This window comes from Pimephales promelas, chromosome 18, assembly GCF_988280905.1.
Source record: "Pimephales promelas chromosome 18, fPimPro1.hap1.1, whole genome shotgun sequence".
NCBI lineage: Eukaryota > Metazoa > Chordata > Actinopteri > Cypriniformes > Leuciscidae > Pimephales > Pimephales promelas.
In genome coordinates this window covers 21,156,671-21,168,918 of record NC_142786.1, presented here as the reverse complement: position 1 = coordinate 21,168,918, position 12,248 = coordinate 21,156,671, and the positions used below count along the sequence as shown (strand labels likewise).

The following is a 12,248-nucleotide window of genomic DNA, read 5'->3' as shown; positions in this document are numbered from 1 at the left end:
ATTTATATTTGTGTGGTGGAGCCAATCTGAACTTTGAAAAAATCCTGTCAAATATTGGTAGAACTGCAGTCTTGTCAAATTCAGTGTTTCCTCTTTAATGGACCGCACTGGCCAAAATGGCTGCAACAGTGAATGAGTAGTCTATGGGACCCATGTTCTTTTAAAATGAATACTGGGGACAGGAAAGTCTACTTACATTTATTTTCTAACCTGTCTGTGCTGTGAGAAAGCGGCATTGATCATTTCTGACGCACTCAATACAGCGAATATCAAGTCTGCGACTAAGAGCGGTTCAGATGTTTAGATGTGAAACAGCTACACAGTATAATTTTTTCTGTCACAATAATTTAAATAATTGAAAGTACGATAATCATATCATTACATCGTTACACCCGTAGGTGCCGACGAGAGACTGTTAAAAAATATATTTGTCTTTGAATTATTTAAGAGATTCGTTCCAAAACACTGATTCATCCAGTACTGAGACAAATGAAGTCTAACCCTAACCCACAGGATTGTTCAAATGCCCATTGTGTGGAGTATTCACCTGAACAGAGTAGATTGTCTTAGATTAAAGAAGTGGTTCAATATTTAAAAATACTTTTGCTGATAATTTCCTCACCCCCATGTCATCCAAGATGTCCATGTCTTTCTTTCTTCAGTCGAAAAGAAATTAAGGTTTTTGATGAAAACATTCCAGGATTTTTCTCTATATAATGGACTTCAATGGGAACCAAACGGTTCAAGGTCCAAAAGACAGTTTCAGTGCAAACTGTTGAAAGGGCTTTAAACGATTTCAGATGATGAATAAGGGTCTTATCAAGCGAAAGGATCGCTCAATTAAAAATAACAAAGTTAAAGTTTTATAAGCTCAAATGGTCGCCTTTCTCTGTTCTGTGATGCGCGTTCGTGACTCCTGTTCAAACTCGTTTATCAAAATGAAATAAGCTTTTTTCGTGTCATTTGGTTCATTCAACGAACGAAATGAATGAGTTGACTATGGAAAAGATTCGTTCATTTTAATAAACGAGTTCGAACGAAAGTTCGGCGAGTCTCGAACGCGCATCACAGAACAGAGAAAGGCGACCATTTGAGCTTTTTTTTAAATTATCAGCAAAATTTTGTTGTTTTTTTAAGTGAACTAGTCCTTTAACACAGTGTTTCCCAACCCTGTTCCTGGCGGCACACCAACACTGCGTGTATTCTTTTGCTGTGTCCCAATGTGAAGGCTGCGTACTTCGAAGGCTGTAGACTTCGAAGGATGCAGTCTATTTGGCCTTCGAAGGACGCTTCATGTAGCCTTCGTGGGATTTCCTAATTGCGCAACCAGGTGTTCCCTATTACTGCTCCTGGCGCCAAGCAACGGAGCGAGAGTACAGCTGCCACCCTGATCATTCATTTAATGAAACTGAGTAAACAGCTATGGAGAAAGGCTATTGTCATTTTGTTGTTTTATATTTTACTGGAAATTTTATGTTTTATATTGTCCTGTCTTTAAATGAGGGGCAATATCTATAAAATCACATAATTTCAATTCACATAACCACTAAAAAAATATTTCGAGTCATGTATTTTCGGCTCAAGAGTTGGCCAGAGCTGGTTTAATGCTAGAGGCTGCGTCCTGAATAGCCAGATTACACTGTAAACTGTTCAAATATTGGGTGTTAACCTACGTAAATATTGTAATGAAATAGCCTAAAAAATAATAATGATAAAACATAGGCACATATATAGCCAATAGCCTATTCAAATGTTAATCGTACCATACGATTTTGTAGGGTTTTCTTTTTATTGTCTAAATGGACCATGGTGAATATATTTATACAGGCTGTCAATCCTATTTGAATATTTTAAACCAAATATAAAAAGTCCAGTGCAAACGTACTCCCGCTCGTCGTCGTCAGCTGTCAGTCACAGTTGCTAGGCGACAAGAACAATCCTCCGCAGGCTAGACCGGTCCGAGCGCTTCAGGTGCGCACTTTGATATGGGACGAAGTTGAAGTTAGCAACAATTTGTTAATATTGTGACAATGGACCAACAATTTGTTACTTTAATTTTTAAAATAACCAGTGGGAGAATGTAAGGAACTTCATACTGCGATAGTATTCATGTACAAATGTGAAGTAGCCTACCCTTTTCCCTCACAGGACCACAACACTACACATTTTACATTAAACGACACAAAACAAAAGTATATTATAGTTTAAATGTATCAACCTTGCAAACACTCACAGACCCTTACAAAAATAAACAAATATCCAGAGCCATGAATTCTCTTTTGTGTACACATTTAAAGTTGCATAAAATAATGCAATAATGAATAATAAAGAAATACAATGTACAAGAAATGCAATACAAGGCTATAAAAGCCGTTTTCGCATTTCCACTTGACAAAACCATGCAATGCTGACGAATGAGTTAAGATGAATAATAAGAAGAAAAAAAACGAGAAAAAAAAAAACCTTTTGGCTCTTAACACTGGTTTCTCTGGCTATTTGAGTAAATAAAAACATAATACTTTTACATTTAAATGTGAATTTGCCGTCCACCACTGAACTCTCGGCCACCCTTTTTTTAAATAAAAATGCTGTCGTCACCCGCGCAATGATTTATGGGGTAGGATCGGGTAGGATAGTCCGCGAAGTGTCCATTTATGTATCGTTCCTTTCACGGGGAAATGAAGGGTGCATTTGGCGTCGCTTTTGAATTAGGTAAGCCTTCGTCGCGCTGCAATGACGCAACCGGCTTTCGAATACGGCCTTCGGAGGATGCATAACTGAATTGGGACAGCCTTCATCCCACCGCGATGACGCAATCGGCCTTTAAATGCGGCCTTCGCGGATGCAGCCTTTGAATTGGGACGTACTTCGTCGCGCGGCTGTGACGCAATCGGTCTTCAAATACGGCCAACCGTCCTTCAAAAACGGACTTCGGAGGATGCAGCCTTCACATTGGGACACAGCTATGGTCTCCCTTATCAAACACACCTGATTCAACCCATCAGCTCATAATCAGGTGGGTTAATGAGCTGATGGGTTGAATCGGGTGTGTTTGATTAGGGAGACAAAGAAAACACGCAGTGTTGGTGTGCCGCCAGGAACAGGGTTGGGAAACACTGCTTTAACACACAGTCGGGTGAAAACCAGATCTGTCAGTAAATTTAGTTTGTGAATTTAGTCTTAAAGTGACAGCAGCCTAATATACAACCTTTAGCATTTCATACATTAAACTTTTAGATACAGTCGGTTTATTTATTTAACTTCTATTGTATGAATCATTGTTTTTATTTGCTGCTTTGGTTTTATTTTTAGTACCGATATTATGAACGTATTTAACATGGTCGTATCACTGTGCTAAAGTGTCAAAGAACTGATGAATGTTGTGTGATGTATGTTGCTTGGTTTTGTGTAGATCCGGCCCCATATTGCAACGCTGAGGAAGTACACGTACGGAAAGCACATTTTGGCCAAGCTGGAGAAGTACTACATGAAGAACGGCGTTGACCTCGGCCCACTCTGTGCACCTCCTAATGGCATCATGTAAACCCTTCCCATAATTCCTCTAGGATGGCCGTCTGTGAGAGCGTGTCTGTCCGCAGTCGATGACGTTGGGGTGGAGTCGAAACCTTCACCTCAACACTGAATCATCCCCAGGTTTTTGTGACCTGTTTTTTTTGTGTTTGTTTTTCCTCTCCCTTTTAGCATTTCTTCTGGTTTTTGCTCTACTACCTAAATGATGGTCCTTTTTGGTCCTGTATGAAATGAGAGAATATTTGATTTATCCCATGTTCAATCATGTAGGCTTGCGCAAACACACTTTATTGCTTCGCAACACCTTTCTAACTCGCATATTCTTCATAACGCACACACACACACACACACACATACATTTATCACTAACACTTGATTGCTAACACGCAGACATTTAGCATGGGAGACGTTTTTGGTCTTGCTTCTATAAACTATTTAGTGCATACTTGGTGTAGACCTTTGCATATATATATATAAATATATATATAAAACTTTGTAGTTTTTCTGGTTTTTGATGTCCAATCTGTATCTATAATCTTCCCCTGTAGTGAATACATGATTGTATAATTGTACATTTGTAAACCTTCGCTAATGTAAATGTGGACTCGCTTCTACAGCCCTTTTTGGTATGAGGAGAAGAAGAAAAAACCTGACAAAATGGAAAAAAAAGAAAATCTTGTGCATTTCAGTGTAAATTCTCACCTCTTTGGTTGTGGTTTCTGAGTTATGAGTTGTTATATATTGTAAATTGTAATATCAGATTTTTTTTGTTGGTTTTGAAGCCCTTTGAATTATTACTGCATAGATGTACAAAGAACAGAGAAAAGTGCGCACTCTGCTTTTAGCCATTCACCAGCCACCTCTTTTTCACCTCCACTCATCCCTTTCTTTTTTTAAGACCTTTTATAGTCCCTCCCTGACTCCTGGGCAGGTAGCAGCAAGCGCGTGTGTGTGTATGTGTGTGTGACGCGCTCGACTGCCCTGGGTCAGAGTCGGAGGTGTGTACAGATTTGCCATTCTTTTGTCTACTTGTAAGTGATTGTAACATACTGGCCATTGGTTTTGATTTGGAACACTCTCTGGTGTATATTTAAACAGCCTTGTGTATATTTCCTATGATTCTCTTTATGCAGGCACACTTGTAACCATAATGTGTATAGGTAACAGATGCTGTGTGTGCTTTCTGCCTGGGCAACTATTTTTTGTAACTCCAGTTGTAGATTGTCTCTAAACAACGTGTGATCTTTATTTTGAAACAAAACAATGAAAAAATTTCAAAATTTCACGACGGCTTCTGACTCCTCCTTTCCATGTGTTCAAGGACTGTGATCATTAACTATTCTTTCATAAAAATTACTCTTGTTAAAGATTAGAGTTTTGTTTGGACTAATTTTAGTTGCTATAATTTCACAACTTGAATGTACATGCCTGACCTTTTATGATTTCTTACATGTTCAACTTTCTTTAGTGTGTAATATTCCTATTATTCTCGAGTTTCGTCATTCCTCATTATTATTCCTCATTTAAATAAAAGGGGTGGGGCCTGGTCGAGTTAGTTAGTAGTGTGTACCATAGACTGTAAAAAAAAAAGCTGGGCGATGCCCCTTCGCTCTATGCTGCGAGTGTCCCGATTTGGGACTTGAGTCTGCGCAGAAGCGATTTCGGGACCAGACGTGTTCAGTCGTGAGCAGGAAGTAAAGCCATGCAATCAAGTCGCCGCCCTCACTCTCGCAGAAATGCAATAACACACTCGGGCACTTTTTTTATGAATTATAGAAATTTAGATATTAAATTTGAAGCTCCAATCTCCTCCGAAGATCCTGAAAAAAAAGTCTGTTGGTGCTTCAGTGACTACTTCACTCAGAGAACCAATCATGACGTCAAACCACCGCATCAAATAACTAACTAAAAACAAACTTATTTTAAAAGCAAACACTTGAAATTTCATCAGTGTGATAAAAATTACAGTAAATGACAGAAACCATCTTTGGAAAAACGATATTTGAAGTGTAATTTAATTGTTTAGTTGGTCTCACGTGCCGGGCAGGGTTTATGAGCTATACGGCCGGCCACCGGGGGGCGATCGAGACGCTTTGGCTTCACTTTTCAGGGCTTGTGCGGCACGCTTGGTTGAAACCAAAGGTGCGTTCCATTCGACCGTAAGTGGACTGCGAAGTGGACTTCACAGGGTATTTCGCCATCTTAAGCGAGATTCCAATTCGAAGGGAACAAACATGTTCAGTTCGAAGGGCACTGCAAACGGCATAGGGAATAAGGGAACATCGATACATCACTTCACAGGAAGTCAGTGAAGTCCACTTCAACTGATATACCGTGTTCAGGGAGTAGGGAGCAGTGAACACTGTGTAGGGACCCTGTCGAATGGAACGCACCTCAAGGGGGTAATCCATCAGCCGGAAGTTGAAGTCTCGCGGGAGCCGCCATTGTAGCAGAACTTCACCTGCTGTTAGCATCTCATTGACTCCCATTCATTTTGGCGTATAGCGAATAACATTACATTTGAGCTGTCCAAAGACTTAATTTGTCCATAATTTCTAAAGAAACAAGACATGTATAAAACACTCCATTACTTTGTATCTTGCGTTACGGCCCAGAAGAAGCCGTTTTTTGTAAAAACAGGCTAACGATTGCGTCATAACCACTCAACTTTCTGTCGCAAAATAGAGAGATTACCGTATAGACAGGAGGAGAAGCTTGCTGGCAATCGGGGGGACACGGAGGCATAAAGTCAAGGGAGAAGCCCAAAGATAGAGTCCATAAAAGCAATGGGACAAAATATTTCAATGTTTTTTAGGAAATAGGTGATTCAGATTTGTCTTGGCACAGCTACTAGAAGGTTTACAACTGTCAGACTGTCGTCATGCTCAGTTTGAGCCTGTGCAGTCCCTCAGACATCAGACAGGAAGTGCAATAATTGGGCTTCAGTCTTCTCCGTTGAAATGAAAGGGGTCACTGACTGTGTCCTTTTCTTTTACTGTCTATGGTTGAAACTGGCGGTTATGGTAAGGGGGCAGTACATTTCCCAAACACACTCGAAGCGATTGACCAATCACAACACACTAATCCAGCTGGCCAATCAGAGCTCATCATGCTTTTCAGAAGAAGAGGCTTCATAGAGACAGGAACTAAACAGAGCGTTACTGACAGACTGGGAAGAGAGGAACTCCAACAATAGAGAATAAAATAATGTTTTTTTGAACATTCAAGCATGAAAACATTCTAGTTGAGCCCAAAAACTTAGTAAAAGGGCATAACAGGTCCTCTTTAATGAAACAAATGATAATGAGCAATAAATGAGTTTTCTTAATGACGGCCTGAGGATACTGTACTGTCTTGATGAAAGCAGATACGCCTTGATGAAGAATTTATTTAAATCACACTCGCATAAGTGGTTTTCAAACGTAGAACTTGCATAACGTCTTTCCGTCTCTTTAGATTAAAGCATCTCTGATGTGCTATTGTAAATCTTGCATTTTTCAAAAGTGACTAAAAGCCTGTTCACACTAAGGATGATGGCTGTAACTATATAGTGTTTTGATAATTGTACTAATTCTATGTCAACGGGCAAGTCCAGACCACAAACACACTGGAACGATTTAATTGGAATCCCTTTTAGAATGATTTCGTTTTCAGCTGATGATTGATCAAAAGATTTAAACATTCAAAACCAGAATTAGAAGAGTTCTTTGTTCCATCACAAAATCTTATGTATCAAATATTAGTTTAAAAAATAAAGCCTTTATTAAAACTTTAGATGAAATTTAAAAAAAAATTCTAACCAATGACTGATAAATTATATAGTGAGAATATGGAGCTCACAGTCAAGAAATTGAGCAAAAATATGCACAGATGTTACCAAAAAGTACACTGTAAAAACTGTTAGTGTCAACTTGGATATTTGAGTTGACTAAACTTAAAATTTTAAAGCAGCACAAACACTTTTTAAGTTGAAACAATTTTATAAAATAAAACAATTTTATATCTGAGCCTATAAAATAAATATTTTATAACAGACTACTTAAAGGGATAGTTCACTTTGAAATTATTTTTTGATGTGTTTTAGCTTACCTCAAGGGCATCCAAGATGTAGGTGTCTTTCTTTCCACAGTATTTTCAATTTTGATATTTTTTGGTCAAACCGTTCTTGTCTGTCAGTCATATAATGCAGGTATGGGGGTCCACCTCAAAGAGCATGCACAGAGAAGTCAAAATTAAACATGATTTAATGACTCGTGAATGTAAGTGCACACTGATGGCCTAAGACACGAAACGAGCGGTTTGTGTGAGAAAACGAACAGTATTTATATAGTTTTTACCTCTTGTTAACAGCCGTCGAAACTGATCTGAATCAGATGCCCAACTGAACCGAACTGAACCGTCTCCAGACGTTACGGCGGAAGTGATCTCTCACGCGTCTACGGCACGCATTGTTTACACGGAGATTTCGGAAGTTTTACCTTTCACTAAACATATTGACATATCGAAATCGTCTTCCATTGCGATTTCCCGTATATATCAAAATATGTTTAGTGAAAGGTAAAACTTCCGAAATCTCCGTTGTAAACAATGCGTGACGTAGACGTGCGAGAGATCACTTCCGGCGTAACGTCTGGAGACAGTTCAGTTCGGTTCAGTTGGACATCTGATTCAGATCAGTTTGACGGCTGTTATCAAGAGGTAAAAACTATATAAATACTGTTCTTTTTCTCACACAAACCGCTCGTTTCGTGTCTTAGGCCATCAGTGTGCACTTACATTTACGAGTCATTAAATCATGTTTAATTTGACTTCTCTGTGCATGCTCTTTGAGGTGGACCTTCTTAAACTGCATTATATGACTGACAGACAACACCGGTTTAACCGAAAAATGTCAAAATTGAAAATACTATGGAAAGACACCTACATCTTGGATGCCCTTGTGGTAAGCTAAAACATATCAAAAATTAATTTCAAAGTGAACTATCCCTTTAAAAATGCATATAAATATCAGTTGTCTCCCAATTATATGTCTTAGTTAGTAAGAAGATATTTAAATGTTTTGCAATTAAAAAATGCAATTATTTTAATTATGAGGGGCAAATCTATAATGTAATGCAATAAAATGATGATTGAGAGAAATTAAGATATGTTGCTATGAGCAATTTGACACATTTGACCACAATTCCTTGTGTGTGTGTGTGTGTGTGTGTGTGTGTGTGTGTGTGTGTGTGTGTGTGTGTAAAACACACTTGGCAATGAATCTTATTCCCTTTTGAAGATTCACTGGGAGTCCAAACAGTAGCATGAAGTTATTCCAGAGTTACCGTTTTATCAAAAACATATGTCCACTATAGACCAAAAAAAATCCCCGATATGCAGCAGGGTCACAGGAAGGGTTTATGTAAATCTTGATAGGGAGAAGAAAAAGGGAGTGGGAGGAGGAGGAGAAGAAGAAGAAGAGAGAGGCAGGGAGGGAAGACGGGCTGCAGGGGGCATCATCATTCCTCAACCGCACGAGGAGGAGAATCCAACCAATGCCCTCCTCTTCTTACACACGCCATCGCGTACAGCAGAGAAAGAGAAGTGTGTGTGTGTGTGTGTGTGAGAGAGGGGGGAGTTCTGGTCTTCCCTGCTTCCACATCCATCAAGTCTCAACCACTGAAGTCAGAGGGGAGTAGATCACTAGAGGCCGTGCGCGCGTTGCTACTCCTCGGTCTTCGCGTGGTTTTGCGGGGATTTGACCGTGTGCCGTACGCGATCACGGGCAGACGGATGTGCCGACAAAAGCCCCTGCCCTGAAGTTGGATACCGAAAACGAAAGGTTTACTCTTACCTAGCACCTGAAAGAGAAGCGGGGTGACGAGAGCCCCGTGTTTTGCCGTGTTCGGAGCACCATGAAGCGCCCGTGCTGGATGGCGCTCGCGCTGCTGCTGCTGGCGCAAACCGCACTGGTAAGAATGACACTCTATTGTTACGAAGAGGGGCGATTTACCGCCGGTCACATGCGCTTAACAATCGAGATTATGTTCGTGCGTGTTTGCGGTAATCGTTATGAGAGAGGGTGAATTGTATGGTCATTAATTAGGCGACAGCATCCGTGTTGCAAATCTTGGACGCGACCCACATTCTCTCGGCTGACCGCAGACAGCGCGTCTCTGGCGGCCTGAGGCGCGCGGCGAGCGGGCTGGAGAAGAAGCTCCGTGATGGGACCCACGAGTCGACTGACTCACGGTCCGGGTTTCCATTGAGCACCTTTGCCTTGTTTGGCCATTTTTATCTGGATGTGGGTGGGTAGGTAGGTGGGTGTGTGTTGGTGTTGTGGGTCACGGACGCACCGTTACGCTAGCCGCCTTCCCCGGTTGTCTGATTATGTTGGCGTGGAGCGTGTGTGTGAGCGCGCGCGGGTCATGATAAACTATAATTAACGCGTCGCGTCTAATTATGGTTTAATTACGAGCCTTTTGTCCCTCATGTTTGCCTGTCGGTGGTCCCTCCACACGTACCGCTCTCTTTGAGGTCAAGAGTGATCGGTGGGCTCCAGACATGCCCAGTAATTACAGCAGGGCTGCATTATAATGGGTTAAAGCAGGTAATCGGCGGAGGTGTGGGAAGTGTCGCCGATCAGCGGGTTATTGACCGGAGATCGCCGGAGGAGGAGGGTGTGGAGGGGCTGCGGGGGGGTGACGTCATTGGTTTTCGCGGCGCAAGAGAGCAACAACCTTTTCACACACAGACTGTTATGACGCGATTTAACCGATTTTTAACGATCATCAGCATCGTAAATCCTGCAACGTTTTTATATTATTATTATTTTTTTTAAATAACCAAATATGCAAAAATTACCCTTCAACCACCCCCACCCCAAGAAAATTATTTTTTTTAAAATGTATGTACATTTATAACACTTTACCTTGCATTACCTTTGCATCAAATTACAAAAAATAAAAATAAAAACTATATACGCTGTGAGGATATTTCTAATACAGCAGCTGCGTTTTTCCTCTCTTCTGACTGCTGTTATCAATCTCTTTCTATTTTCTCTTTTTTTGAAAGTTGTGAAAACTGTATTTTTGGTGTTTCTTTTGCTATTTGAGCAAATGGGAACACGAAAAATATATTTAATGTAGTCTCTCATTCACTGCTAGAAGTTTACACAACTATGATGACTGAAACCCGAAAATGTGCAATTCAGAAGGGTATCAAATTCATTCACCTGGTTTATTTTGAGACTGAAAAAAAAAGATGGCGTAAGTTAACACAGGATCTACCAAACAGAGCTCTTCGTTTTTCTCTAGAGTCTTTATTACGGATGCTATGACTTTGTGTTGCGCTCAAAGCCATTGTTTTAAACAGTTGACAGACAATGATAAACTACTGGAGCTACTGGTGGTCTCAAATCCATGCCAACACACAGTGCCCGTCCACTTTTTCAGCAGCCTTGGTTCCGGAAGTATTTTCCCCATTATTTTTTAGTCTTAGTTTAAGAGTTATAAGCCATGAAGCGAGCCTAATGGCTTCAACAAAAGTACCATCGATTAACAACCTCACAGCTCACAGTAGGCCTGTCTTTAACAGTTTATATGTCATTAATTAAAAAAACTATTCCCTGTATGGAGAAAATAAATGGTATTTTTTACTTCCGAAACTTTAGTGCACTCTATTGGGTAGCTGAGGAGAAAATGTCGTCAGTAGACCATTATTGTTAAGGTTGTCCACATATTAAGCTTTTTTTTATGAATCCTCCATTTTACCAGGTATTTTTACTTTTACAATCCATCACATGTAAATAAACATGCTTTAAGTGGGCTAAAAATACATTCTTTGCACTCATGACCTTGAACGTTTTATTTTGGTCCAGTTTTTACTGACCCCTTAAGTTGGCAACAAACAAGTGAACCTGTATTGTTTTCATTCATATTTTAAGTGAATCACACAGTGTAGATTTGAAGCAATCTTTACTCCAGTTAATATCGAGCGTTCACAGTTAAGATTCATGGAAACCGCACGGTAAAAGTCCGGGTAAACATCCAAACACACAGCAGAATCAGACATCAGGAACTTTAACAGCTTCTGTATTGCTTGTTCATCAACATATGTGCAAATGTGTTTCTTCAAGTGTGTCTAAAGAATCACTTATCTTGTCACGTGTCAACCCGAGATGTCTTACAAGTCTAGGCTGGCTGATGAGCAAAATTCACACACTTTACTGTGCTAAAATACCCACATTTGGGTGGGGTTGGGTGTTATTGAAAATGAATCAACACACACTGCTTGTATAATGCGTGATTGGTTGAGTTGTTGTGGCCACTTCAAACGGATGCTTCATGTGGATCAGGTCAGTGGTGTCATATCCTTTCTGGCTTTGTGTGCCAGAGATGGAGTTTAATTTAGATCTGGGAATTGAGCTAATGGAAACGCATCCGCTCCTGAGAGCTCCTGCATTTATGCGTGTTTTAAAGGATCATGTTGGACTCCTGGGTTCAGCACTGAATCAGTGTTTTGTGCTGTAGACGACAAAGACAACCATAGAGAGGGAGGGAGATGAGGAGGAGGGAACGAGAGAAAACGAGTAGAGAGGAATGTGTGAAGCAATTTGACACAGGAAGTTTCTGCTGCTGGCGTTCTCTCTCAGCTGTACGAAGGTCTCACTTTACAGACTCACAAAAGCTAAAAAGTTTAAGGTTTTGATTGTGACATGCCACTCTCAAAGTCTGTGT

At 40.3% G+C, this 12,248-nt stretch overlaps 2 protein-coding genes and 1 non-coding gene across 5 annotated transcripts in view; all 3 read left to right on the top strand.

Moving 5' to 3' along the window:
* pum1 (pumilio RNA-binding family member 1) overlaps positions 1-3,885 on the top strand; it is a 33,431-nt gene extending 29,546 nt beyond the window's left edge. For all 3 annotated transcript variants that reach the window (XM_039680806.2, XM_039680805.2, XM_039680804.2), the window contains exon 22: positions 3,413-3,885. In XM_039680806.2, coding sequence (XP_039536740.2) covers positions 3,413-3,544 — 132 coding nt within the window. In that variant the 3' untranslated portion in view covers positions 3,545-3,885. The remainder of the gene's footprint in view (positions 1-3,412) is intronic.
* LOC120485476 (small nucleolar RNA SNORA5) lies at positions 65-200 on the top strand. Its single transcript, XR_005623900.2, has one exon. It is a non-coding gene; the product is annotated as a small nucleolar RNA SNORA5 (small nucleolar RNA).
* A 5,195-nt stretch (positions 3,886-9,080) lies between the features above and the next one.
* sdc3 (syndecan 3) overlaps positions 9,081-12,248 on the top strand; it is a 32,829-nt gene continuing 29,661 nt past the window's right edge. Inside the window, exon 1 of the mRNA XM_039680803.2 lies at positions 9,081-9,482. Within this exon, the coding sequence (XP_039536737.1) occupies positions 9,426-9,482 (57 nt within the window). The 5' untranslated portion in view covers positions 9,081-9,425. The remainder of the gene's footprint in view (positions 9,483-12,248) is intronic.